At 38.6% G+C, this 25,104-nt stretch overlaps 1 protein-coding gene across 6 annotated transcripts in view; it reads right to left on the bottom strand.

The window, feature by feature from the left end:
* CTNNA2 (catenin alpha 2) overlaps positions 1-25,104 on the bottom strand; it is a 1,151,183-nt gene that overhangs the window by 291,044 nt on the left and 835,035 nt on the right. For all 6 annotated transcript variants that reach the window (XM_044261515.1, XM_044261516.1, XM_044261517.1 and 3 more), the window contains one exon: positions 6,453-6,533. In XM_044261515.1, the coding sequence (XP_044117450.1) occupies positions 6,453-6,533 (81 nt within the window). The remainder of the gene's footprint in view (positions 1-6,452; positions 6,534-25,104) is intronic.

The following is a 25,104-nucleotide window of genomic DNA, read 5'->3' as shown; positions in this document are numbered from 1 at the left end:
ACCCTTCCCCTTCCTACTTTTCCTTGACATCCAGGGCCTGGAGAAATTAGCAGAAGAGAACAAATCTGCCTGGTTGAGCATTCTCCTATTCACACATACGTTATAGATCCCTCTGCTTTGTACAGTGTGTTATTTGATTATTCAATGTTGATCAAGCTACTGGAATTGTTCTGTGATCTAGACTCACTAGTGAGGGAGAGGTCAAGCTTGGTGTCTTACACAAGACTTTGTTAATGTGTGAGTAATCAACTATATGCTCGCTCATAGAAGAAATTAGATCACTTCATGATTTGAACAGTGTCTACATAAGGGAAGAGTTTACCCATACTGACATTTTAAGAACTGTTTCCAACTGATGAAATCGTGTACTTTGAACTTGTCCTGATGAGTATTTGCCAGGAGATAAATAAGTATATGGTACTCTGACATTCAGGGCAGTCATATTAGGACTTTTTTAAGGTAGAGATGGATGGAGTATATAACTCATTTTCAAGAGGCATGTCCAAAGGATGACCCTTCACAGCACTCTTGGGCCCTCTGCTACCTCTGTCATTCTCCTCCTTGCCTTTTTGATTCTGATCTTTGGTGGTCCTGATGCAATTTGTCTCTGTCTGTCCCTGAGCTATTTATATTCTGTATTTCAAGTCCCAATCACTGTATGATCATTCTCTGGTCTCCATATTTCTACAGCAGCAAGACAATCTGACCTAGGAAACAAACTCTAGGGATTATTAGCTCTGACATAGGTTTTCAGTGTAAAGAACACAAACCTTAACATTTGGAAGAAATCAATATTTTATTTCATTTTATTTTTATTGTAGCTATATAGATAGCCTCATGTCCTTATGAGGAAAAGCAGATTTAAGTCTGAAAATAAATGATTTTAAATGTTATCTTACAATGACTCTAAAAATAATTGGCCCCATCATGAGCAGATGTGAGAAAAAGAATTGAATGCCTTAAAATTCCTTTTTTCTGTAAATGTTTTTTTGCAAAATCTATAACTCACACTTTGAGAAGCCAGCTACCTCAACATAATAGCACTTTTTAAAAAGAGGACCCGGTGAAGCATAACAGCTGGAAACCTGAGAGACAATATCATAACACAACTAAGAACCATTTTTTTGATATTCACCACAGAATTTTTTTTTTTCTGTCTATAGTATGTACGTGTCACCCACCCCAAACCTTAAAGTAGTAAAAGTGCTGCTGGAAATCATAAAGCACCTCTATATATTCATGTGAACCTTCCTTCTTTCCCAACTACATCCTTCCCAGAGTAGATTGGTATATGGGTGACCCAATTGCATATGCTGGTTCGATGGAGAGGCAGAATGGGGAAGGGTTATGAGAGAAGACCCTACAGCCAAGCCGCCTGGGCTGAAACCTTTATATATCCATACTCCATGAGGCCATGGGTACATTACTTCATTTCATGTCCTCATCTGTAAAATGGGCATGATGACATCTCTTCTATCTCATAGAGCTGGTAAGAGGATTAAATGTGATCCATTCACGGAGAGAACTTAGAAGAGGGCTTGGCATGTTTTACAGACTCGATACCTGTCAGAGTTTAGTTTTCAATTCATGGGCAGTGATTTCAGAAGCTACTGCTGATTACTGCCCACCTTTAGTCATATTTCTTACATAAGTTCTCAGTGGAGGCAGGGTCTTCAATAATACACCTTTAAACATACCATCCAATAACATTTTTTGCTTGTTTGTTTTTAAATCCTTTGTTATATAATCTATTTTCTTAAGTGTTCATCCCGATGTAAAAGAATTCTTTTTTTTTCCAATTTATTTATTTTCAGAAAAACAGTATTCATTATTTTTTCACCACACCCAGTGCTCCATGCAAGCCGTGCCCTCTATAATACCCACCACCTGGTATCCCAACCTCCCACCCCCCCGCCACTTCAAACCCCTCAGACTGTTTTTCAGAGTCCATAGTCTCTCATGGTTCGCCTCCCCTTCCAATTTACCCAAATTCCCTACCCCTCTCTAACGCTCCTTGTCCTCCATGCTATTGGTTATGCTCCACAAATAAGTGAAACCATATGATAATTGACTCTCTCTGCTTGACTTATTTCACTCAGCATAATCTCTTCCAGTCCCGTCCATGTTGCTACAAAAGTTGGGTATTCATCCTTTCTGATGGAGGCATAATACTCCATAGTGTATATGGACCACATCTTCCTTATCCATTCATCCGTTGAAGGGCATCTTGGTTCTTTCCATAGTTTGGCGACTGTGGCCATTGCTGCTATAAACATTGGGGTACAGATGGCCCTTCTTTTCACGACATCTGTATCTTTGGGGTAAATACCCAGCCTAGATGAAATGGATGCATTCCTGGAAAAATATAAACTACCAAAATTGAACCAGGAAGAAATCGACAACCTGAATAGACCGATATCTAATAACGAGATTGAATCAGTGATCAAAAACCTCCCAAAAAACAAGAGCCCAGGACCTGACGGATTCCCTGGGGAATTCTACCAAACCTTCAAAGAAGAAATAACACCTATTCTCCTGAAGCTGTTTCAAAAAATTGAAGCAGAAGGAAAACTTCCAGACTCTTTCTATGAAGCCAGCATTACCCTGATCCCCAAACCAGGCAAGGACCCTACCAAAAAGGAGAATTTCAGACCAATATCACTGATGAATATGGATGCTAAGATTCTCAACAAGATCCTAGCCAACAGGATCCAACAGCACATTAAAAAGATTATCCACCATGATCAGGTGGGATTCATCCGATGTAAAAGAATTCTATATGTGATTTTTGTTTGAAAGTGTTTTGATTATAATAGCACAACTGACACTTTTGTCAAGTTGACATTGAATCTCATTGCTGGAATTATTGGGATGGCTATTAAGGGTGAAGGGATAAGAACTAGGTCCTTGATTAGTTTGGGGAATGAGAGAGTTGCTAAGTTTAGCAACGCCCTAACTTGTTATGATTATTATTTATTAGCTTCTCATAGGGAAATATTTGGGTCCTGATTTGCTTATCAACTTGGAAAAACAAAAATTAATAACAGGACCAAAATAATAACCAGAACAGACCAGCATCCTGTAAGCTTAGAGAAAATCAAGAGACCATGCCTAGAAGAGTTCACAGGTGACACATACAAGGAGGACATTGAAGAGCAGCCGGCAGCCACAGACTGGGTCGTCTCTTAAGGGATGGGTAGACCATGTGGGCTACGAGGTACCCAGGTGGGGAGTCAGCCAAAAGCTTTTGTTTTTATAATGGTCTGATTCCAGAATCACAGCAGTGACAATAGCTCAGACATGGGCATACTGTGCCCGCAACTCTAAAATTAAAACATAATGCTTAAAGCTGGTAGTTATATTCCCCTAAATCCATTTTTAATTCCAAACAAAATACTCTTAAGAGGATTCTGCTCTACCACTGCCCGCTCTCATGGGTTTAATTGGCAAGACAGTTCTAAGCCAATCAATTTTAAATAATACCCTGGGGTTCCCGCAACCTTTTTCATAATTTATGACTCCCCATTTCTTTGAGATATACTGTCTAGAGAAAGGAGACCCACTTACTTGAAAATACTACTGAAAAAGAAATCCTTTTTATTCAATTATTCTTGATTTTTTTCAATTATCTATGAATTTAAGTCTCTTTTTTTTTTTCTTTTTACAATTAGGGAAGTCCAAGATAATGATCATGATTGACTTTATTTCTTTTTAATTTGGTGACCAGAACTTTGCAGGACTCCAGGGTCACCCTTCTGAAGGACACTACCCAACCTTAGGGCTATGAGGAAGAAGCAAGAAACTGATAGTAGAAACTTGAGGAAAGTCACTAGAAATGTTTTTTTTTCCTTTGCTTTCAGCTTTTTTTTTTCCCATTGTGATTTGATTGCTCTAAATATTATATACAGGATTACATGTGTACAGGGAAGTGGACACGGACACTGGAAGGCTCCCATTTAAAAAGTCTTCTAAAAAGGATTGCCAATAAAGTAAAGAACAGAAAGTGTTTCAGTCACAGAAATGCATTGATTTGAACCACTAGCATTCACTGGGCCGCAATAGCTCGCTGCTATCAGATACTCAGACGAAACCTTGATAATCCAATTAACTAGCTACCCAAATTGAAAATGCAGATCCACCTGAGCCACGCTAATCAGAGTTGTTGCAAGTTCCATTTGGGTAAATGCTAGGTAGCTTCTGTTTAGATCAGAGAAGCTTCTGTACCACTACAGGTGTACATGGAGAAACAGAAGAGATGGAAAGAAAGACAAAAATATCCCAACATATGGACAGGGATGGAACTGACAGATGGGAACCATCTTAGTTCTAGAAAGGCAAATTGGGAAAGAGAAAGATGTTTGAACCAAATTTGGGGATGTGGTGTGAAATTATGCCATAGCTTTTGGATCTTAATATCATGAAACAATTCTCTTTATCCTTCTTCTTCTAGATCTTTGGGAAAGGTAAGCAGAAAATTAATTCTTTTATGCATGGAATGATTTCAAAGGATGCTATACTCCTTCCCCTGCCATCCTAAAAGAAGCCCTCCAAGGAAGAACTTGTCACCAAAACATTTCAACTTTTACCATAAATTCCATCTACAAATTTTGCCACTATCCTCAGTAAGAATAAACCCTTTCCTGAGAACTTTTTAACACCAGAGTAAAAACTACTTTATCCATTCCTTCCTAATAGGACTTTAAAAGTCGCTATGATAGGTCCATAAGCTCAGAGAGAGGAGGTTGCCAGTTCCTGAATGTAACAGAATGGTCTCTTCTAAAACCAAGAGATTGGGAGGTAGGAAGACTCATACCATGAATTTTGCCCGTTTGACCACCTAGCCAAAGAAAGGGTCTAAAGAAGATGTACTCCCACTGCTTCAAAATCTGTGATTATCAAGCAATAGGACCTGTGGCATAGGAAATAAGTGCAGATTTCTTTGGGGTCATTCAATCTTAGACAGCTTAGAGAGAGCTTAGAGATTTGGTTTGGCTCCCTACGTTCATATATAAGAAACAAAGACAAAGAGATGGTAGATCCTTAGTCACAGAGCCAGTTCAGTGGTAGAGCTGGACGCAAAACCCTGGTCTCTGGATACCTGATTCAATGTTTCCCATTAACCTCAGTCCCAATTCCTACCACTCATATCATTTCATATCAGATGGGGATTTGACTGATGAGATGGTTTAAGAGGGCAAAGAGATAGATCTGGCCAAATATCCTTTTGGTATAGGACATCATTTTATTCTCCCTCTCATTTTAAGATAAAATGAGATGCTAATGTTTCCTCAACAAGGACTTGTTAGCTGGGTAAATGAGTCTTCATATTCCAGAACTAATTATTATTTTTCTGGAGGACAGTAGCTCAAGCATGCCTACAACCTACAGTGATAACCCGAAGGGAGTCCAGAAGCCTTACAGTAATTATTAGAAGGGGTGTCTTCCTCTCATTCAAACCACTTCTAACTTGCTTCTTGGTCATTCTTGCCTAGGCACCTTGCTAATCCTGTCTGTACTTGACATTTAGAGTCACGAGGGCAAGATGCAGTCATGTCAGTCTAGGTTTTCCAGCTGCACAAAGTAAGATTGTTGCTGTCTCAGGGAAGTGACTGGTTCTAGCTGACTAACACAATCAACACTATGCAAAAGCTACCAGTAGGAGACAGGATGCCTCTCGGGCAGAAATCAAGAGGGGATTTTATTGCAACTTAATGGATGGCATAACTCTTCTAGAAAGAACACTACCAAAGAAAGTAGAGCTTACTGTGGAAACAAAATAAAGCTTACAAGACAATAGGGTTACCAGTGTTGATATAGCACCTTCAAGATAAAATGGAGCCCCAGCCAGAGATTTTTTTCATCCCCAAAAATAGACCTGTCAAGTAATGATACCATTAGCCATTCAAATCATCCAACTAACTTTCCTTGTTTCAGTTCTCAGTTTCCCAAACAACCATCTGATAGCAAACATTCCCTTGGTGACTTGGATCCCTAAAGGAAATATACAGGGTTAGAGACCTTAATTAGCCCATCAGATTAAAAGTTGTATTTCTCACTAGCTATCAGCATTCTTGTTTATTGATTTAAGGCCTTCAGAGTTGTGGAAAGAACGAACCAGCAGAAATCAGAGACTGGCTCTTTGTATACCTGCATCTGGAAAACTGAAAAATAGATGGAGAAGGTAGTGAATTCATCAAGTCTCTACCTGGAAAGATTGTTTCTGGGCAGTGAGCAAGCTTCCTCTTCAGAAGGTGTTTTCATCATACCTCTTGAGGCTGTCACATCTGTCTGCTCAGCAGACTCTACCTTGTTGATGAAATGCTTCTGTGTATACGTAGGTGCTATGAAGAATAGCAACCTGAATGTCAGCTCTTAGAAGGCACCCTGGAAAAGGACATTCTTGAAAACCACCACTCAGTACCAGGCACGTAAAATAAAAACAAAAACAGTACCTGTCTCCTTAGGTCTCTTGTTTTCTTGGTCATCTTATCAATTGCAATGTTTAGAGGATCTCCTTTTTCTTTTCTTCCAGTCTATTAAGAGAAGAGAAACAATCTCTGGTTTAGAAAATTCAATGTTAGAGACATTAACATTTTTTAAAAAATTCAAAAACACACTTGACTGGAAGAATCCAAGCAAGGAAGAAGGAAAGACACAGAGAGAGAGAGAGAGTGAAAGAGGAAATTCAATAAACAGCTATTATGTGTTGGTTTTCTAAACTCTAAAGTTAGTTTTCTCTGAAATAAAAATTTAAATTGCTGAAAAACAATACATTCTCAGGATGGTTTACACATATGTCCATATTCAACTTCATGCAAGTATGTTTTCTTCCTGCTCCAGACATTCATCAATTAAGTAAACGCAGGATGTTTGCTTTTGCCTTCAAATACAAATGGTTTTTGCTGCTCTCTTATGTAAGCACAGTTCTGAATAGAAAATCATTGAGATGATAAAACTAAATTAGAAAACATTTAAAATAAATCACCAGAATTCAGAATTTCATACCAATGCATCCTAGGCCATATTGTAATTTCTGTATCAAAGTCGGAAGAGATGCTTTACCACAAAATATATTGTTTGGAATCTCTTTTCTGTCACGCACTGGGGTGCGAGACACTAAGGAACCTGCAGCTTGAAATCATAAGGAAAATGCCTCTTAGGAGAGGTAAGGCAAAACAAACAAATGTAAAATCCAAAAATCTCTTCTTCTTTTTTTTTTTTTTTTAAAGATTTTATTTATTTATTTGACAGACAGAGATCACAAGTAGGCAGAGAGGCAGGCAGAGAGAGAGAGAAGAAGGGAAGCAGGCCCCCTGCTGAGCAGAGAGCCAGATGCGGGACTCGATCCCAGGACCCTGAGATCATGACCTGAGCCGAAGGCAGCGGCTCAACCCACTGAGCCACCCAGGCACCCCCCAAAATCTCTTCTTTAATAAATTATTCACTTCAGAGTTTGGAAGTTTCACTGAATAGTTTCTTTTTCTCTTTTCCTTGTTTCTTTCTCCCTTCCTTCCTCCCTCCTTCCCTCTCTCTCTTTCTTTTCCCTTCTTTCCTTCCTCCCTCCCTGCTCCCTCTTCCTTCCACTCCTCTTCCTTCATTCCCCACTTCCTCCTTCCTTCCTCCTTTCTTTCTTCCCATCTTTCTTTCCTCCTTTCTTTTTCTTTCTTTCTTTGTCTTTCTTTTTCTCCCTTCCTTCCTTTCTTTCTTTCCTATTTTTTTTTTTTTATGGCTATGGTAAAACAATTAAACCAAACAAAATAGAAGCTCCATTATCTTTTTAAGACCACATCAGGAACAACAAAATTCCCATGGATGGAAAGTTCTACATAACTTTATGGATGGCATTATTTTCCTTGTAAGAGAAAATTCTTCTCAAAAGCTTTGTCAAATCTATTAAATTATCTATCCTTTAGTCAAACACCCTACAGATTTATTTATTTATGGTCCCACTGGTGAGTCAATTCTTACTCCATATTCAAGTCTCTACAGAGTCATGTAGGTATCTATAGTAATTTGTATATATGATGAAATGATAACAAGATAGTGTGTTTTGAGGATCCATAGAGATTACCATTCAAGACATTTCTAAATATTTTCTTCCAATGACAAGATTCTGGATACATAAAGCTAATAGATATACAACACATCTACTTACAACTAGATTTAAAGCAGTCATTTTTTTCCCCATAACTTGCTTAATTAACTATGTTTCTGAACAAATGTCTAATGTATAACCCTATATAGTTTTTATTAAAAAAAAACAAAACTGGAGCATATGCCTGTATATTTTTAACCATCTAAAATCTTGTAAATCCCCGTATCTTTTCTACTGCCTAAACTCATATTCTGACCCTTTCATGTGTATACACTGAAGTATATAGGTAGAGAGAGCTTAAAACAAAGTGGTAACATTTTACAAAGTTAAGATACCAGTGTACAAATAGCTCCAAGAAAAGAAAAGTGTATGGAGAAGCACAATGTGCTACATTATTTGGGGAGGGAAGCTAGTTACACAGCAAGTGTGACTTTGGCGCCCTGTCTCCATATTCAGGCATATCTTAAGTGTAGCAGCCAAAGCTGCTGCTTTTCTCTTTAGCTTTCTCCTTGCAAACAGGATGTCCACCATTAACATATGAGAAGGTCTAGCCCATGATCATTCTGAGAACCAGATTTCCTTTCCATTTATGAGAGTAATAAAACTTACTTTGAAAAACTAACAGTTACGAGTTGGTTTAAAATGCAGCTATGAGAGAAGAAAACTGGATCACTGAAATTTTCAATGTAAAAAGCAAAAAATCAAGACAGTGTGAATATACAAAATGATTAGGAAAAAAAATACTAAGTGTTAGACACTGGAATCATCTCTTCCTGCCACTGCCATTCATCATTGTCATTTGAGATATGAAAAAATAAAACCAAAACAGGCCTGGAATTAGGGAGAGGGCAATAAGGCACTGGCCTCAGAGACGACATTTAAGAGGGCCCCAAAGAACTCAGTAATATATAATATTTTAATGCAGTATTTTCAAAAATCAAATTAATGCCAAAAATTCACACTGAATAAATAACAAAAATAGGACCCCACAGGGCATGGATAAGGATAAATGCAAGTGAAGAGAGTCATGTAGGTCAGATATTTTTAATTTTAAATTTAAGAAAATTGGGAATTGGGATGAAGGAATGCACTTGTCGTGATGAGCACTGGATGATGTACAGAAGTGTTAAATCACTACTGTATTGTACATCCAAAACTAATATCACAATGTGTGTTCACTAACCGGTATTTAAATAAAAACTAAAAAAAGAAAGAAAATTGAGGAATGCATGTATACTAAAAAGAGAATAAATCACTGTTTACCTAAAATTCAAATTTAACTGAGTGTCCTGTATTATTATGTGCTAGATCAGGCAACCTTTCCCGAAGAGGTAATAGTTAAGCTCAAGATTGTAACTGGGGTTATTACAGACACATGTGGGAAGACTCCATTGCCTCGTTCTGTGAAAAGAAGGGCAACATGGGATTCTGTATCCTATTTGGGATCAATATGCTGTAACTGCAAAGCGTAGTTCATTAGATGTGAAACATCATTTTGGTCGCAGTGAGAAACTCACAAAAAGTGAGATCTATAATCCTTACACCCACAGAGCTCCTAATTTGGGAGAGTAAACCAGAATATGAAATTAAGAATATTAACAACTACAAAGAGACTAATGCTCTAACAGGTTGAATTAGTTGCTCAAAAGAGGGAGATGTTGCATTTGGGAAGTCAAGTAATCTCACAGATGAGTGGGGGAATTTAGCTACACATTAAGTCCTGGGTAAGATCTGAATAGGAAAGAGGGAGGTACTTGAAGGGAGGACAGGGTGGCAAAAATAAAGTCATCCAGTCAAGAAACAGCAAGGCAGATTCTAAGAGGACAGTGGGAATGGTGCAGGCTCTTCTCTATGATGTGAAGGGACAGGTTTGATGAACTGGAGAGATAAGCTACTTTTATAAGAGCTTCTTTATAGTGTCATTATTGCCTATTATATTTTGATCTGCAAGCTCAGAGAATCTCTGGTGACAAAAGCATTCCATGTCACTGTGTTGTCAGGATCTTTCTGTGTAATATTTACAATCCTTTGTTTCTTCAGCTTCCAAGTCTTTGGCTAAAGACAATTAAAAAAATACAGATGACTCGGGTGCCATATTGTTCTCACTATTTAGAAAGGCTAGATAATGGTAAACCAAGGACTAGAACTTTGGAAACACTGGCCACTGGCTGAAGTTTTTAATGTATTGGCCCTTTGTTGGCTCTAATTTCTTTAAATAAGGTATGTGTGGAAGAATAATGGTAGTAAATCCTTAATGCTCAGATTAACTCAGCAAATGGGGACTAGCAAATCATTACTTCATGCTTTTCTGGGTTCTATTAGGTTGGCATGTGGAAATACTTTAAAATTACCAGCTTAAATTGGACAGGAAGCCAATCACTGAGAGAGAAAAAAAAACTATATTGTCTCCTAGTGGCACTCATCCATTAGTAGGTTCTATGATCTTGGACTAACAATTTGTCCATATTTTTTATGTCTGAGTTTTCTCATGAACACAATGGATAGCATAATATATACCCTCTTTTCACAAGGTTAGCAGGACAATCAATCACGATGTCAATGTGCTGGAAAAAATAAAAGGCATTAACAGTACTCAGAGTAATTAGGAAAGTATTTTTGCTGTGGGGAAAAAAAAATGAGAGAATTGATTTGGAAACTATGTAGAAGCTATTTTTGGGTTACATGGACTTCTGCTTTCTTTACTCATGCAAATAATATATGAATGAAAATTTCGCCAAAATGAGAATTCCTAAAGGAAAAGTTCTCTTTGAGAATACTTGGGACCATTCATTTTAAACAGACAACAATCCGAGATATTTCTAGGAGGTGAAATAAGGGGCTGAAACTCCAGAAAAATGTCTTTTCCATAATAGGTTCTTGGATATCTTTGTTAAATAACTAAGGATTTGATCATATGTAGCAAATTCTAGTTCACAGGGAATCAACTAAGCACCTACCCAGCTCTACCTCCCTCACCATCCAAGCTCTACAAACTAAAAATATTTTAACAAACTGAAGAGAAAGGAGACCTAAGTGTTCAGTTTGATATCATTGCTTAATATTAAAACAAAAATGTGTTGTCTTAAGTCAGTCATTCACTTATTCCCTGCCTTTGCTAAAGAGAAGAAAACAAAGGCCATTTGTAACCACTCTCTGCCAAAAGCTATCTAAGTGATCTGGCAACTTCCCTAAACCCTCCACTTATCATCTGGCCATAGGAGGGGCCAAAGACAAGTTAAAGAACCAGGAAATGAGAAAGCCAAAAAATATACCCCTCATTACTGGGAAGCTCTCACAGCACTGCAGAGAGGGCTGGGGGTGGGGAGGAGTTTAACAGTCAGTTGGGCTTTCTCAACTCTAAAATGTAGATAATGCTTTTTTTCTGTGGGATTGCCATGAACATTAAGAGAACAAGAATTCGTAAGAGTTAGCACAGTCCCTAACCTAGCAGAGGTAACTCAATCAATGTTTGTTTCTTCTCCTTCTTCATCCCATGGGTTCCCCTAATGGGTTCCCATGATTCTGATCATGTCACTACTTAGTGTAGGACCAGGATCTCAGTCCTCCCAGTCCAGGGATTTTCCACTGCATGTCTAAACCATCTTCCATCTCTAAAATTCTAGGATTCTGTGATTTTATAGAGTTTCACGTATTTCTGTTCAAAGGTTACCAAAAAAAAAAAAAAAATTAAAAATAGAAAAATCTCAGTTTGAGTTATATTTCCTTTGTCACGTTTTGTCTACAGATCTTGTGTGCCTTTCTCAGACATCTCCCCACTTGCCTTCTTTATCTTCACCTGCAGAGAGTGAGTCTGCAGTAGAGATAGCCATTTAATAAATACTGTTATTAAAAAAAGAAGAAGACAGGCAGGAGTCTTCTTTCACATTGCTACAGGCGACTTTCCTAGTTGCCATCTGTTGTGCTAGGAAGGTGCATGATAATTAAACTTTATTTGTTTTAGAATTTGGGCTCTATTTTACAAAACACATTTGGAGTAGATCCATGGTTTGAATTAATGGAAGGAAAAGAGAATGAATTTCTTGATTTGGATTTTTATGGGGGATCCTTTATTCTCCCATTCTCTGGCTCTGAACTCAAGTCCAGTTTGCCAAAGTATCAGATGCTGTCAAGGAGACATTCATATTTCCATTCAATTCTACAGAACAGGATTGGCGCCATTAATAGAAATTTTTGATTTTTTGCAATTAGTCTTCAAGAACAAGTCAATATTTTAGTTCAGTAACTTGTTTATATTTGCCCTTTTGGGAAATAAAATACTCTCTTTTAGATAAGAATCTTCTTTTTCTTTCTTTCTCTTTTTTAACCATACTAATATCCATCACCACTTCTGAAATACTGAAGAGGTGTGCAATATATTTATATTATATGCTGAATATCATACAACTCATACCAACTTCCTAATTTATAAGACAAACAAAAAAAGAAATATTCATTCTAAGTTTCTGAGATTAAGAATTTACTTAAAGGCCATTCCTCATCCCACCCTAAACACATAATTCAGTACAAGTGGTTTCTCACAGAAGCCCTAAGAATATAAACTACCATCTCAGTGCTTCCCCCAGATCCATGGTTTTATGTGAGTTTCGGGGCAGGCTATTAATGTGGGAAATGGCTATGAGAAGGTAGATATTGATCACTCTTTTCCTTTTTCTAAAGGTATCTGCCAACTTGATTGAATGTATGAGAAATCTTCAAAATATCATATAGCTGTGATTCTAATATACTGAATGTGTAGAGAGCTAATAAAATGTCCAGTCTTCAATCAGTTGTTATCTGAAAGAAGTGGCAGTCAAAATCATCAGAATAGCAGAAAGCAATAATGTACCATGCACTTTACCTCCAAAACATTTTCCTGTCATTTAAACCTATAATTTAGACAACAAGAGGGAGGAGGAAAAAATGATCTATTGATCCACCAGTCATCCCATTGTATTTGGAGGGTTGCCCATCTACCCTCAAACCCTGAATATAGGAACCATATTCTTATTGCAAATAGTACCATTATTTATAGAACCTTGAACATTTCATAATACCTTTATATTATGTGTAAATCACAGTATGAGAATGCAGATCTTTCTAAACATTTCCCTTTCACTAGCGGACATTCTCTTGGAAGGGAAATGAGTGATATCTAGATATCTATCTCTCTAGAATGGATAAAAGTTTAGCAGTGGCCACAAATCAAACCCATGATCAGGATATTTTGACCAAATCACAATGCAGCTTTCCTGGAACCTGGGATGAATGGGGTTGGGTGGAGGGGTAGATAAAGGTAGAAAGGGAAAAAACTAATCACAACATGTCAGGGCAAAATATGTATCTGACACTTCTCTGAGATCTTGTCAGTGCTCAAGGAAAGAATCATCAATATATAAGATAAGAATATCAAGAAGGCATTCTAGGTAAGATTCCCAGACCCTGTTTACTGGCCCAGCATTATTAGCACACACATTGAACATATTTTCCATTACATACATTTATACTTTCCCTTATATACTAACTTGTAAAGTAACACTTCATGAAGATAATCTTTATTTTGCTTATCATTATATCCTTGGCACCTGTGCCTGGCACATAATAGGCATTTAATAAATTATATTAAATCAATGAATAAAACACATGGGCTTCTGAATCCAGCTGTACCTAAAGCCAAAGTATCTATCAATGGATTTCCTGCTGAGATGAGTGAACCAATTCCCCTCATGTTTCTTTATGTTGGGTTTCTCTCTGCTACAACCAAAAAGTCCTGACTAAATCAGAAACCTTAAAAATACCAGACCAAAATAATTTGAAGGCAGTATGGTAGAAGGGGAAGACCCTGGCAAGGTCCACTATGGACACAGCCTAGAGCACTCCCTGAGACCTCAGACCTCAGACATTTGCTTCTCTCAAATCCTTCTGTCCTTGGAACCCACCCATCCCAGCATAGGTCTCTAACACCACACTAACACCTTTGTTGATTTCCCTCCCTCATAATCCTCAGTATGGATTTTACTTCAGAGGATCAATCCCTCAGTTTCTATTTAATTCTTACTGGATCCTTCCTTTCTACAAAACCCTTGGACCTGTATTTTAAATTTCCATAGTTGGATTTCCTTCTTGTAATAGCCCATCTCTCTAATTAATTTGTTCTTTTTCAATGATTCACAAACTTTTTGTCTCATATTAGTGCCTGGAAGAAAGGGTCCACTCTCTCTTCAACCACTTGTCTAATTAAATTTTGCCCATTCTTCCAAAACCAGTTCAAAATCTCCCTCCTCTTGGAAGTATTTTTAAACTAATCTAACCCTTGAAGATCTTCCCCTCTTTTGACCATATCCTTCAACCAGGTTCTATGCCAAAGGATGCAGACATTAACAATTTACCATCCTGCATTTTTTATTAGGTTTTCATGTGGTTGCAGATTATAATCCGAGCTTTTGGTGGGTGGTGAATGTCTGAGTTTTCTCCCAGAAAACTTAGTATGAAACTTATAAGAACTGCCCCAGAAATACCTGTTCATGTATAAAAAAAAAAATGGGGGCTTCCAGTAGGCACCTATGGACAGGAAGAAGGTATGCAAGGGATATACGATTTGGAAAATATCAGGGTCCTAAAAATAAATTTCACCTATTTCACAATTTTCTGCTCAAAACCTAGGAAGTGGCTGACACCTGTGTAATGTTATAATTCTTTCCCCTTCACTTACTGTATCAACACAGGTGTAGTCCTCAATGATTACCTGCTAGCCAACCCTCCACAGAAGACATTTTTCATCAAAGCCCCACGTTCTGTAACCCCCCTGCTCCCAACCTTGAGTTAATTAACCACACATTCCTTCAAAACCTGTAAGAGACTATGAACTGGGAAAACTGCTTAAAAATGCCATTTTATTTTTACAGTTGAGATGAAAGTAGCAAAGGCAAAGTGCAACTTTCCATTGATTTTATACACACACAAAAACACATATATACCCACACTAAATAAATCATTTAAATTTCAGTGGCATTTGAACTTCCCCTTTAAGTGCATATGCCCCAACCACTCAGTTACAGCTAAAGCTATCAACACCTAAAGGATCCCTAGAGTCTGGCATTTTCTAACTTCCCAAAAAGAGGTCAATAACTGCATCCATGTTGTTGAGAGTTCACAGAAATCAGAAAACACTCAGGAAGAGGGCTGCCATAGTTCATGGAAAGTCTATCTGCGTAGAGCCCCCTTGCCTGAGCCTCCCTGTACCTCATCTAACAACCTATCAGGGGCCAGTTCATGTTGTAATTCCTTCATCACACATTCCTGACCTCTCAGTTCACAGGAGCCCATCCTCCTCTGAGTGCCTGCAGCCATCTATATCATTATCTTTATCATCAAAATAGCTATTTATTTGGTGCTTTATGAACAATTTCCACTCTGGAAACACTCATATATTGGGCAAGTCTCTTGCATCGTTAATTAAATTTCAGATATCTAAAGCAAATCTCTTACATCATTAATTGAATTTCAGATATCACACTTTAAAGATAAAATACAAATAAATACACAGATGCATCATTTTGATACTGTCTTATTCAGAAACTTGTCATGATATAATCATGTATCTGCTCCTTCTTTCCAGCTGGAGGCATAGGAGCTTAAGGGCAATGTATTAGTCAGCTCAGGCTGCCATAACAAGATACCATAGACTGGGTGGTTTAAGGGACAAAAGTTTACAGTTCTGGAAGCTGGAGACTCCAAGACCAATGTTCAATAGGTTTGGTTTCTTCTGAGGGCTCTCCCTACCTTTTCACTATGTCCTCACATGGTAGAAAGAGAACAAGCAAGCTCTCTGTGTCTTTTATAAGGGTACTAATCTTCTCATGAAGATCCTACTCTAATACCTCATTTAAATCTAATTACTTCCCAAAAGCCCTAGATCCAAATATCATCACACTGGGGTATTCATCAACATATGAATTTTGGAAAGACATAATAGTCCATAGCAGACAGGAAGTTGTCAGCCAATTATATGTCCTTGAAACCCTGAAACTTCTTACATAGTGACTTAAGCAGAATAGGTGCTAAACAAATTAGAAATATGTATAGATACGTATATATCAATATGTATTAAATATAAATGAAGTAATTAGTATTCTGGCTGCTTGAAACAACTTCATGATATGGATCTTTGGTATTAAGGCTACTTTTGTGCAGAAGTAGAGTGAAAGGGACGCTGTATTGGTAGCTTCATCGATGGTAGAATAATACTGCTGCCAACTCTCTTTCCACATTCATGCTCCTTCTCTGTTCAAAATCTCACCTAAGCAAGAAGAATATGGGAATCAAAGCCTATAATCACATGCACAGAATTAAGATACATGCACCTGGACAAGAAACATACAATCAGTAAATGCCTTTTAATCAAATCCTTCTCTCCAAATAGTGGGAGATGAGGGTAGATAAGCTTGAGGACACTAAATACCAAAAGAGAAGGGGTTTGGTAAAATAGTGCTTCTAAGAGAGGAGCAAAACCCTGACCGGTGCAAAGAGGTAGGCCATACTAGAGAACATCTGGGATCCTTCTCTTGGCCAGCCCTACAGCAAATGAAAGTAAAAAGTTTCTCGGGAAACATTGGGAAGTGGAAATGCAAGGTTTAGGAGTACTGAGCACTTTCTGCAAGCCAGGGGACCCTCAAAGAGATTTCCTGCACACTTCAGAAGCAGGCATCACCTCCACCCCACCCCACCCCACCCCACCCCACCAATCAAATCTGACTTCTTTTGGTCTTTGCCAAAGCCTATGAAGACTGCTCCTTTAGTCCTTTCCAGCATCACCACCAACCCATCTTGGCATAAGCCTTCCTCTCATGCTCTCTCGAAGAGTCCAGCATTTTCTGAAGAACAATCACATAGATCCTGATACCTTTAAGCCTTAGCACTATGAGGGACTAAAAGAAAATAATATTTGTACATTCAAAATAACTGAAGAATTATTTTATTTATCCACTAGCAAGCCCCAGTCTAGAACTATTAAGTTCATTGTTAATTTTTTGGCGTTGTCTTTTATTTTCTAGGAGCAGAGCTTATGAAGCCTTGGGTTCTCTCTCTACTTCCCAAACGCACTCCCAAGCCAGAATGGAAGAAGGCTGATCCTCATTCCCAGCACCAACACCAAGGAGGCCACCGGCACATGACCAAGGGGCAAGCAGAGGCATTTCCTGAGGCTTCTCTGATGCCCTTCTTCCTGAGAATGCTTGGAATCTGCCCCATAATAGAGTCATCTCTTGGGGCATTTGCTCACACGTGGAACTGATGAAAACTTTATGAGGCAAAAAGCATTTTTGCCGCATGATAGTTAAAAACTAAACTAAGTAGAAAGCAGGCCGAAACCCTGGAACACATGTCTCACATCCTCCCAAATATTCCTCACTATGTGGCTCCCATAAACACCATCTGCTGTGTTAATTTGTAAAGAATTACAAGGTTCTTAAAATTACACTTTGCTCTCTGTAGCGTACACTGTGTCTATTAAGGGGGGGAGGGCATTGAGAATGCGTATCACATCTAGCCAGACACTGAGATCTTTTTCCTTCTAGGCTGGGATCTTGCTGAAAGTTTGCTAGGTCTGCATGGAATTTTAAGAAGTGTATCATATTCTCCCCAACCAGCTGTAGGGAAAAAAAAAAAAAGGAAAGAAAATATATACAACAAAGCCTTTGCCCTAGATTATAATTCCAGCATCTTATGCATTTTCAAGTTGTGTGCACATCGCCCACTTCACTGCCTGCTCAGGACAATACGAAGTCCTTAGCTATAAAGCAAAGAGGGTGAAGAGCCAAAACTGAGAGAACTTCTTGGGGGAGACTTAATTCTCTGTTGCTGGCTCCTGACCTCCAGGGTCTCCTCCAAGCCCTCAGGTGGTAAATGAGAGTATTTCTCAATTGCTTATCCCTGTCTGCTCACAAAGCCAGAAGAGGAACATCTTTATTCCCGAACACACATCTCTGACAGCACAGGGCTATGGTAACAGGCTGCTAATGCACATTTTAGGTAAATTAAGTCCCCAAAGGAGGTGCTGGTTAAAGGGTGATAAATGGTGGCTGGAAAAGAGAAAGTAAGTAGGAGAGCTTGGGGCTTAATAATCTTTCAGCTAGAAACTGTCACATGACAAAGTTGTTGCAGATGCAGGTTCCTAGGCCTCTCCATTCAGTAGCTCTGGAGTGGGCTGGAAATCTTCATTTTTTAATGAACGTTTAAGAGTTATGCATAAGCTCTGGAAACACAGGGATAGTTCAGTGGGTACCAACCTGACTAATCATTAGATCAGTTAAAATTTTTCCTATAGTGGCCCAGGAATCTGCATTTTCAGATTTCCATGAAGTTCTACTGATCAGCCAATTTTGGGAAACAAGAGGTTTGTGACAATTTACTGGTGGTAAGCCTAAAATAGGACCAAGGTTTACGATTAAGGCAATTCTGCTTATTTCTTGATGAATTAGTTACTCTGTCTCAAAAACATAATTTTCTGAGCCATACTAATTAGAAAACAAAACAAAACAAAACTATACTGCCTGGGAAGCCAAAACAATACAGAGTAGACACAGCCTGCCATGTCATTTCATAAAAAAGCCCCTGCATAAAGAAAAAGTTAAATCAGCTTCCCCAAATTTCTTGCCTGTTATTATTACATCTACATGTAGACATCAGAATAAGACTAGCAAGATGCAATGAACATGGAAATAAAGAAAGATGCTGATCTCACCAAAACATAGAGTTTAAGAAAATTTTGCAACATCACACACAAACTATAAAACAGGATCCTGATCCAAGCTGATCCTGATTTCAGAGCTTCTACTGTTAAACCCAAATCTACACTCTGCTAATCTCCCAACACTTTCTGAAAATGTATACCCAATCTCCTCTTTCCATGGTCACAACCTCTCTAACCCCTCTAAGTATATCCCAATCCTCAGAGAAGAGTATCTTGGAGCATCCCATAATAACCTTCTACCTGCCACCTTGACCTTCTTTCTTCCATCCTGAAGCAACATCTATAGGCCAGATCAGGCCCTGCCTCTCCCTGACTGCACAGCCCATATACAAGTCTCCTTTCTCTCAACCACAATAGTAATTAGCACAGTCCTTTTCTGATGTTCAGCCACAGCATCCCCTCAGATGAATCCCTGCATAGCATTCTCTGGACAACCTGGCACCGAGTCATCTCATCCCACATCCCTCAGAGTCAGACATCTGGCTATAGCTGCCTCCTAACTTCCAAGCTCTCATGAAAAAGGCAGGGTTCAGGCTGAAGGTGGTTGCTTGAATTTTCTCTGTTCATTCTAGGTAAGTTGAACTGAATAAACTACTGTGCTTCCAATTAAGTCATCGATCCCATGAAAAACTGGATTCTTAACACTGATTGTAAGAAAATAAATTATTAGAACACATTGGTAATAACCCCCAAATTGTTTTATGATACAATTATTAATTGGATTTATAATGTAGTAGAGTAAAATAAAAATGTTGTAATCATATTTTGCATCTCAATGTATGTCTATAAGAATGTGTGTGTGTGGGTGTGTGTTACAAGTTCATCAGCCACTATCATTTAACTGTATGGGTACCCTCTCCACTAGCAGAGTGTAAGTTCTGTGAGAGAAAGATCACATTTCCCTAGACCAGGTACACAAAAGAAGTTTCTTCTGTACACAATAAAGACCTTGTACAGTCGACCCCTGAACAATGTGGGGGTTACAGGCTCTAAACCCCTGCATAGCTGAAAATCGACATACAACTTCAGATTCCCTAAAAACTTAACTACTTATAGCCAACTGCTGACAGAAGCCTCACTGATAACATAAGCAGCCAATCAACACATACTTGTATATTATATATAAAATTTCTCTATTCTTAAAGTAAGCTAGACAAAAGAAAATGTTATTAGGAAAAATCACAAGGAAGATAAAACATATTTACAGTACTGTACTGTATTTATCAAAAAATATCCACATATAAGTGGACCCATATAGTTCAAACTGTGTTGTTCAAAGATTGACTGTAGTTAGTGACAGGATAACTCATTCCTACAGTGTAGAGAGAATCAAAGAATTTTATTACCAAGCTTTCCTGGGTGAGTGAACCACATACCACTGAGGAGGAAAAGTCACAAATCTTAGTCTTTCCAGAATCTAAAACCAACCTGTTCATTTGCATCCATGACTATCTATTTAGACATGCACAGCATGTAAATACACATGCCAGCTCCAAGGGTCATCTTAGTCTCCCGCAGTGCTTGTGACATTAACATCTAGGGCAAAGGGGAATGGATCCTTTGATAAAGAAATCAGTGTTATCTCATTCTTATGTAAAATTAAAATGCAAATGTAATTTCTAGTTCCAATCCCCATCTGCCCTTCCTTCCTGTCCTCTTTCATGCCTTCCTTTCCTTGAAAGAATTTATGAAGTAGACAGAAATAGTATTAAGTTATAGCTTGGCTCTGATACCTACTCTATAAGTATAACCCTTGGTGACTTACTTAAACTCACTAAGTCTTAGTCTTCACCTGTACAATAGTGGAAATGATGCTTAACCCAAGATTACAATGAAATAATGCATGTAAAATACCAGTCTCTGAGTTTAGCATGGAAATGGTATTTCTGGTAATGGAAATGGTTAAAAAAACAAAAACAAATTCAAAAAACAAAAACAAAAAAAAACTGATTTTTTTTTTCTCTCTCTCTTGATTGCAAACTTAGGGAAAACATAGTGCTCAGCATCCGAACCATGAAAAGATGCAAGATGGACGGATTGAATGTCTAGGGAGAATATATTGATTCATAGGCTGGATCTGGGTCTACCACAACTTGCCATTTGAAAATCTTTTAACATCTGAGTGGTATTTAACATTCATGAAATTTTCACCATTTTAAAGTCCATAGGACACAAATCAAGTCTAAGGCAAATGAAAAAGGAGAACCAGACACAGACCCTGAAATTTTGCAAAAAACATAGTGAAGAATATAAAATTTGATAGCTCTTGTTTCTTATGCTAGTGAGGGGCAGGACCAAATGTTGGGGACTGATTCCTCCTTTTCAGACCTACGCATGGGTAAGAAATCAGCAGTGAACACACTTCGCTGATGATTTTAATCGCACTGATCCCTTATACCTAACAGCCAGCAAAAGGGAGATTCCCTGAGCAGCATGAATGAATTCTAATTCAGTCACCCTCTTTGGCACACCAAGGAAGGGATGGCCTTGCTGAAATGATGCAACAGGCCTGCCATGCCTGCTCCGTGTTGATGCGGAGTCAGTGAGAAGAGCCGCTAACTACTTAAGAATACCTCAGTAAAGGGACACCTGGGTGGCTCAGTGGGTTGGGCCTCTGCCTTTGGCTCAGGTCATGATCTCAGAGTCCTGGGATCAAGCTCCGCATCAGGCTCTTTGCTCAGCAGGAAGCCTGCTTCCCCCCCTCTCTCTGCCTACTTGTGATTTCTGTCTGTCAAATAAATGAATAAAATGTTTAAAAAAAAATAAAAAAGAATACCTCAGTAAGTGGAGGCTGCCAGAGATGGGTCTGAGGTGCAAGAACACTCCTTTTTTCCAAGTATGGCTTTCATTATGATGTGAAGTCTAGAGAGCAATCATTACAGAATGATTTTAATTGGTTTATAAGGACTCTTAGAGTTCTCTGCTAACATACTAATAAAATTGAGAAAGCATTTACTTAAGGAGGTAATTTGTAATTTGCTTACTGGTTTTTCATCTGTTTCTCCTGTGAGACTGTAAACTTCATGGGATTAATAACTTCATTTGTCTAGTTGTCCTGTATATGTATGTGTCTTTCACTAAGTCCAGCCCCTGGCACAAGGGTTCTCATTGAATCAGTGACATAAAATAGTTGTCATTTTGGAAAATAGAAATTTGGTCTCCAAAGAGAATAGAAGAGTAGGAGGCAAAAAACTTTTGTGTGGTGGTTGGATGAGGGAAGCCTAGAGTTGAATATAAATTCTGGTTCTGTAGGAAAGCTGCTGATAAAGCATTTAGGCTTTAAAGATTAGACACATCCACACACTAAACAAAAACAATCACAAAACACTAATGGAAAAAAAGAAATCAAATAACTGTAGGGATATGAGGAAGACAAAATAAGAAGGAGGAACAAGAGGCTGCGGAGAAGAAATAGAAGAAGAAAATAAGATATTTATGGAGATTGGGGACCCCAGTGGGAAATCCAAAATAAGCAGTATTAAAAATAAAAGAGAGAGAGAAAGAGAAAGAGAGAGAGAGAAAAACTACCAGGACCACAGCCAGGAATCCAGTTACTAAGATAGAAAGCACTAAAAGGTAGTCAAAAGAGAAGTCAGAAATCAGGAACTGAAAGGGATGCTCAAGTCTGGAGTGAAAATAGCTTAAGTCTGACTTGAGGAGGAATCACCATGGACTGGGTATAAGTTCTTTCATTCCCTGTGCAGAAGCCAGACTGGTCCAAGCCCAAAATGCCTGGGCAATCAACCCTCTCTACCCAACCTTCATAAGAACAAGCACAAGGCCAGGCTTCCTACCACGAAGCTATGCACCTTCCGACCCCCTCCCTTCTTCCCTATCCAGAGAACTCCACAGAAAGCCTCAGCTTCTGGAAGAGCCCTCCCACCTGAGCCCCTTCTCTAGGACTATCCCAACCCTGTCATTGCCTTCTTTCCCTTTTAATTAATCTTGCTAAGTGGAAAACATACAAACAGAAGAATTCCCAGACCAATCCACACTGAATATAGTCTCAGCATCCCAACTCTGGGTTCCAAACTCAGTGACTCCAAGGATAGGGCCATGAAGCCCTGGAGCAGGCTTCCATCTTCAGTGGTCTGGGCCAGTATAGAATTTGCATATTGTAAATCACACCAGTTAGGTTGACCTCTGTCTCCCTGTGCCCTATGTGTTCTACATGCTCAGCTACCACATTCTACTTTAAGTAAAATATTACTCTGGCAAAGAATAAGTATTTATTGAGCATTTACTTGATATTGAGTCCTGTAGAAGTGTGATATGGGCGGAGTTGTGTCTCCGCAGAATTTATGAGTTGAAGTTCTACCCCATCCCCTCATCTCCACACCCTTACCTCAGAATGTGACTGTATCTGGAGATTGGTCATTAAAGAGATAATTAAGATTACATGAGATCATTAGGGTGGCCCCTAATATAATATAATTTGTGTCTTTAAAGTGGAGATTAGGCACAGAAAAACACAGGAAAAGACCATGATATAGAAGATGGTCAGCTACAAGCCAAGAAGAGAGGCCTCAGAACAAACCTATCCTACAGAAACCTTGATCTCAGACTTCTAATTTCCAGAACTGTGAAAAAATAAATTTCCATTGTTAAAAATCCCAGTCTGTGTTATTTAACTAAGGTAACCATAGAAAACTAATGCAGTGTGTGACAGAAAACACTAGAGTAATGATTTGTTGAGGTTTTACTTCCTATTAAAATACATTACCAATTCAGGCTAGTAAGAAGTCTGAGAGGTCTGAGGTGGGGTCAGGGAGGGAAGATGTGACTGTCTCCAGCAATCATAATTGATTTCTCAGAAAGCTCTTCAGTTTTTCACAGCATGAGGCTTATATCAATCAATTTGCTCAATTAAGGAAGGAGCCCCATCTCATCCAACAATTGGAAAATGGGTTTCTCAAGTCCCAGAACACATTTCTTGCTCCAAATGCCAGAAGGCTTCCTCAATCTTTCTCAAGCACCTCAAAGAGTCCTGCTGCTCTTATTGAAAACTGGTAGCTATCAGATACAAGATAGATAAATAGATGATAGATGATAGATAGAGCCATTTAAAGTAATCTTCCTAAAAGACCCTCAGATATTTCTCATCTCACAGAACAGCCAAAAACAATGTGATCTCATGTTTCCTCACAATTGAAATGAAATAAAAATGTGACTTCTGTTCCCTGTGTGAAAGTTTGCAAGCACTTTTGGTTAAGAAACCTGAATGGGGGGGGCACCTGGATGACTCAGTCAATAAAGCCTCCAAGTCTTGATTTCCTCTCAGGTCATGATCTCATGATTGTGAGATCGAGCCCCACATCAGCCATTGCACTCAGCCTGGAGTCTGCGGGAGATTCTCTCTTGCCTTCCACCCCTCCCCCAGTTTGCTTACACTCTCTTCCTCTCTCTCTCTCAAAATAAATAAATAAAATCTTTAAAAAAAAAAAAAAGAAGAAGAAGGAAACCCGAATGTGGTATGAAGTAGCAATATGATGCCTATTTCCTTATTGGTGACTTTCTATTCTGCTCTCCCTTTCAGACTTTCAATTTAACATACCTGGTCCTTCAAGCTTACAGCTGCTTGCAGCGTACTTGAGACACCACAGCAACCACGTGCTGACTCAAAGGAGTGATGAAATCCTTGGGAAGCTGGGTTATGTCTAAATTTTTGGTCCCATTCATTCATTCTACCTAATGAGACTTATCACAGTGCTAGGTGGGGGGGACATAGCAAGACAGCCACAACTTCTACCAGCACGGAGTCAGTCTAAAGCATGGTTTGCTACCCTTGACACTATTGACATTGTGGGCCAGGTAACTATTTGTTGTGGGGGCTGCCCTATGCATTGTAGGGTATTTAGCAGCATCCTTGGCCTCTACCAACCAGATGCCAGTGGCACTTTTTCCCTAAGTTATGACAACCAAAAGTATTTCTAGATGTACCCTAAGGAAGGGACAAAATTACACCCACTTGAGAACCACTAGCCTAATGAATGAGAAAGATAATTTAAACAGCAATTACAATGCAGTAAGATAAGTACCATGGTACAGATACAAAAGGGGAATTTAAATAAACTGAGGGGTGTGGTGGGTGGTTTAAAAAAAAAAAAAACTGCTTCCCAATGAAGAGATATAAAACAAAGACACACAATAGCTACTTACTGGGCATTTACTGTGTGCTAAACAGCAGACTTTGATTGCTTATTTAATCTTTACAAAATGCCCATATGCTAACCACTTTACAGGTGTGCGTAAAGACAGAAAT

This window comes from Neovison vison, chromosome 8, assembly GCF_020171115.1.
Source record: "Neovison vison isolate M4711 chromosome 8, ASM_NN_V1, whole genome shotgun sequence".
NCBI classification, from domain to species: Eukaryota; Metazoa; Chordata; class Mammalia; order Carnivora; family Mustelidae; genus Neogale; species Neogale vison.
Note: the sequence above shows the minus strand (reverse complement) of the source record. Positions and strands in the feature narration are given on the sequence as shown.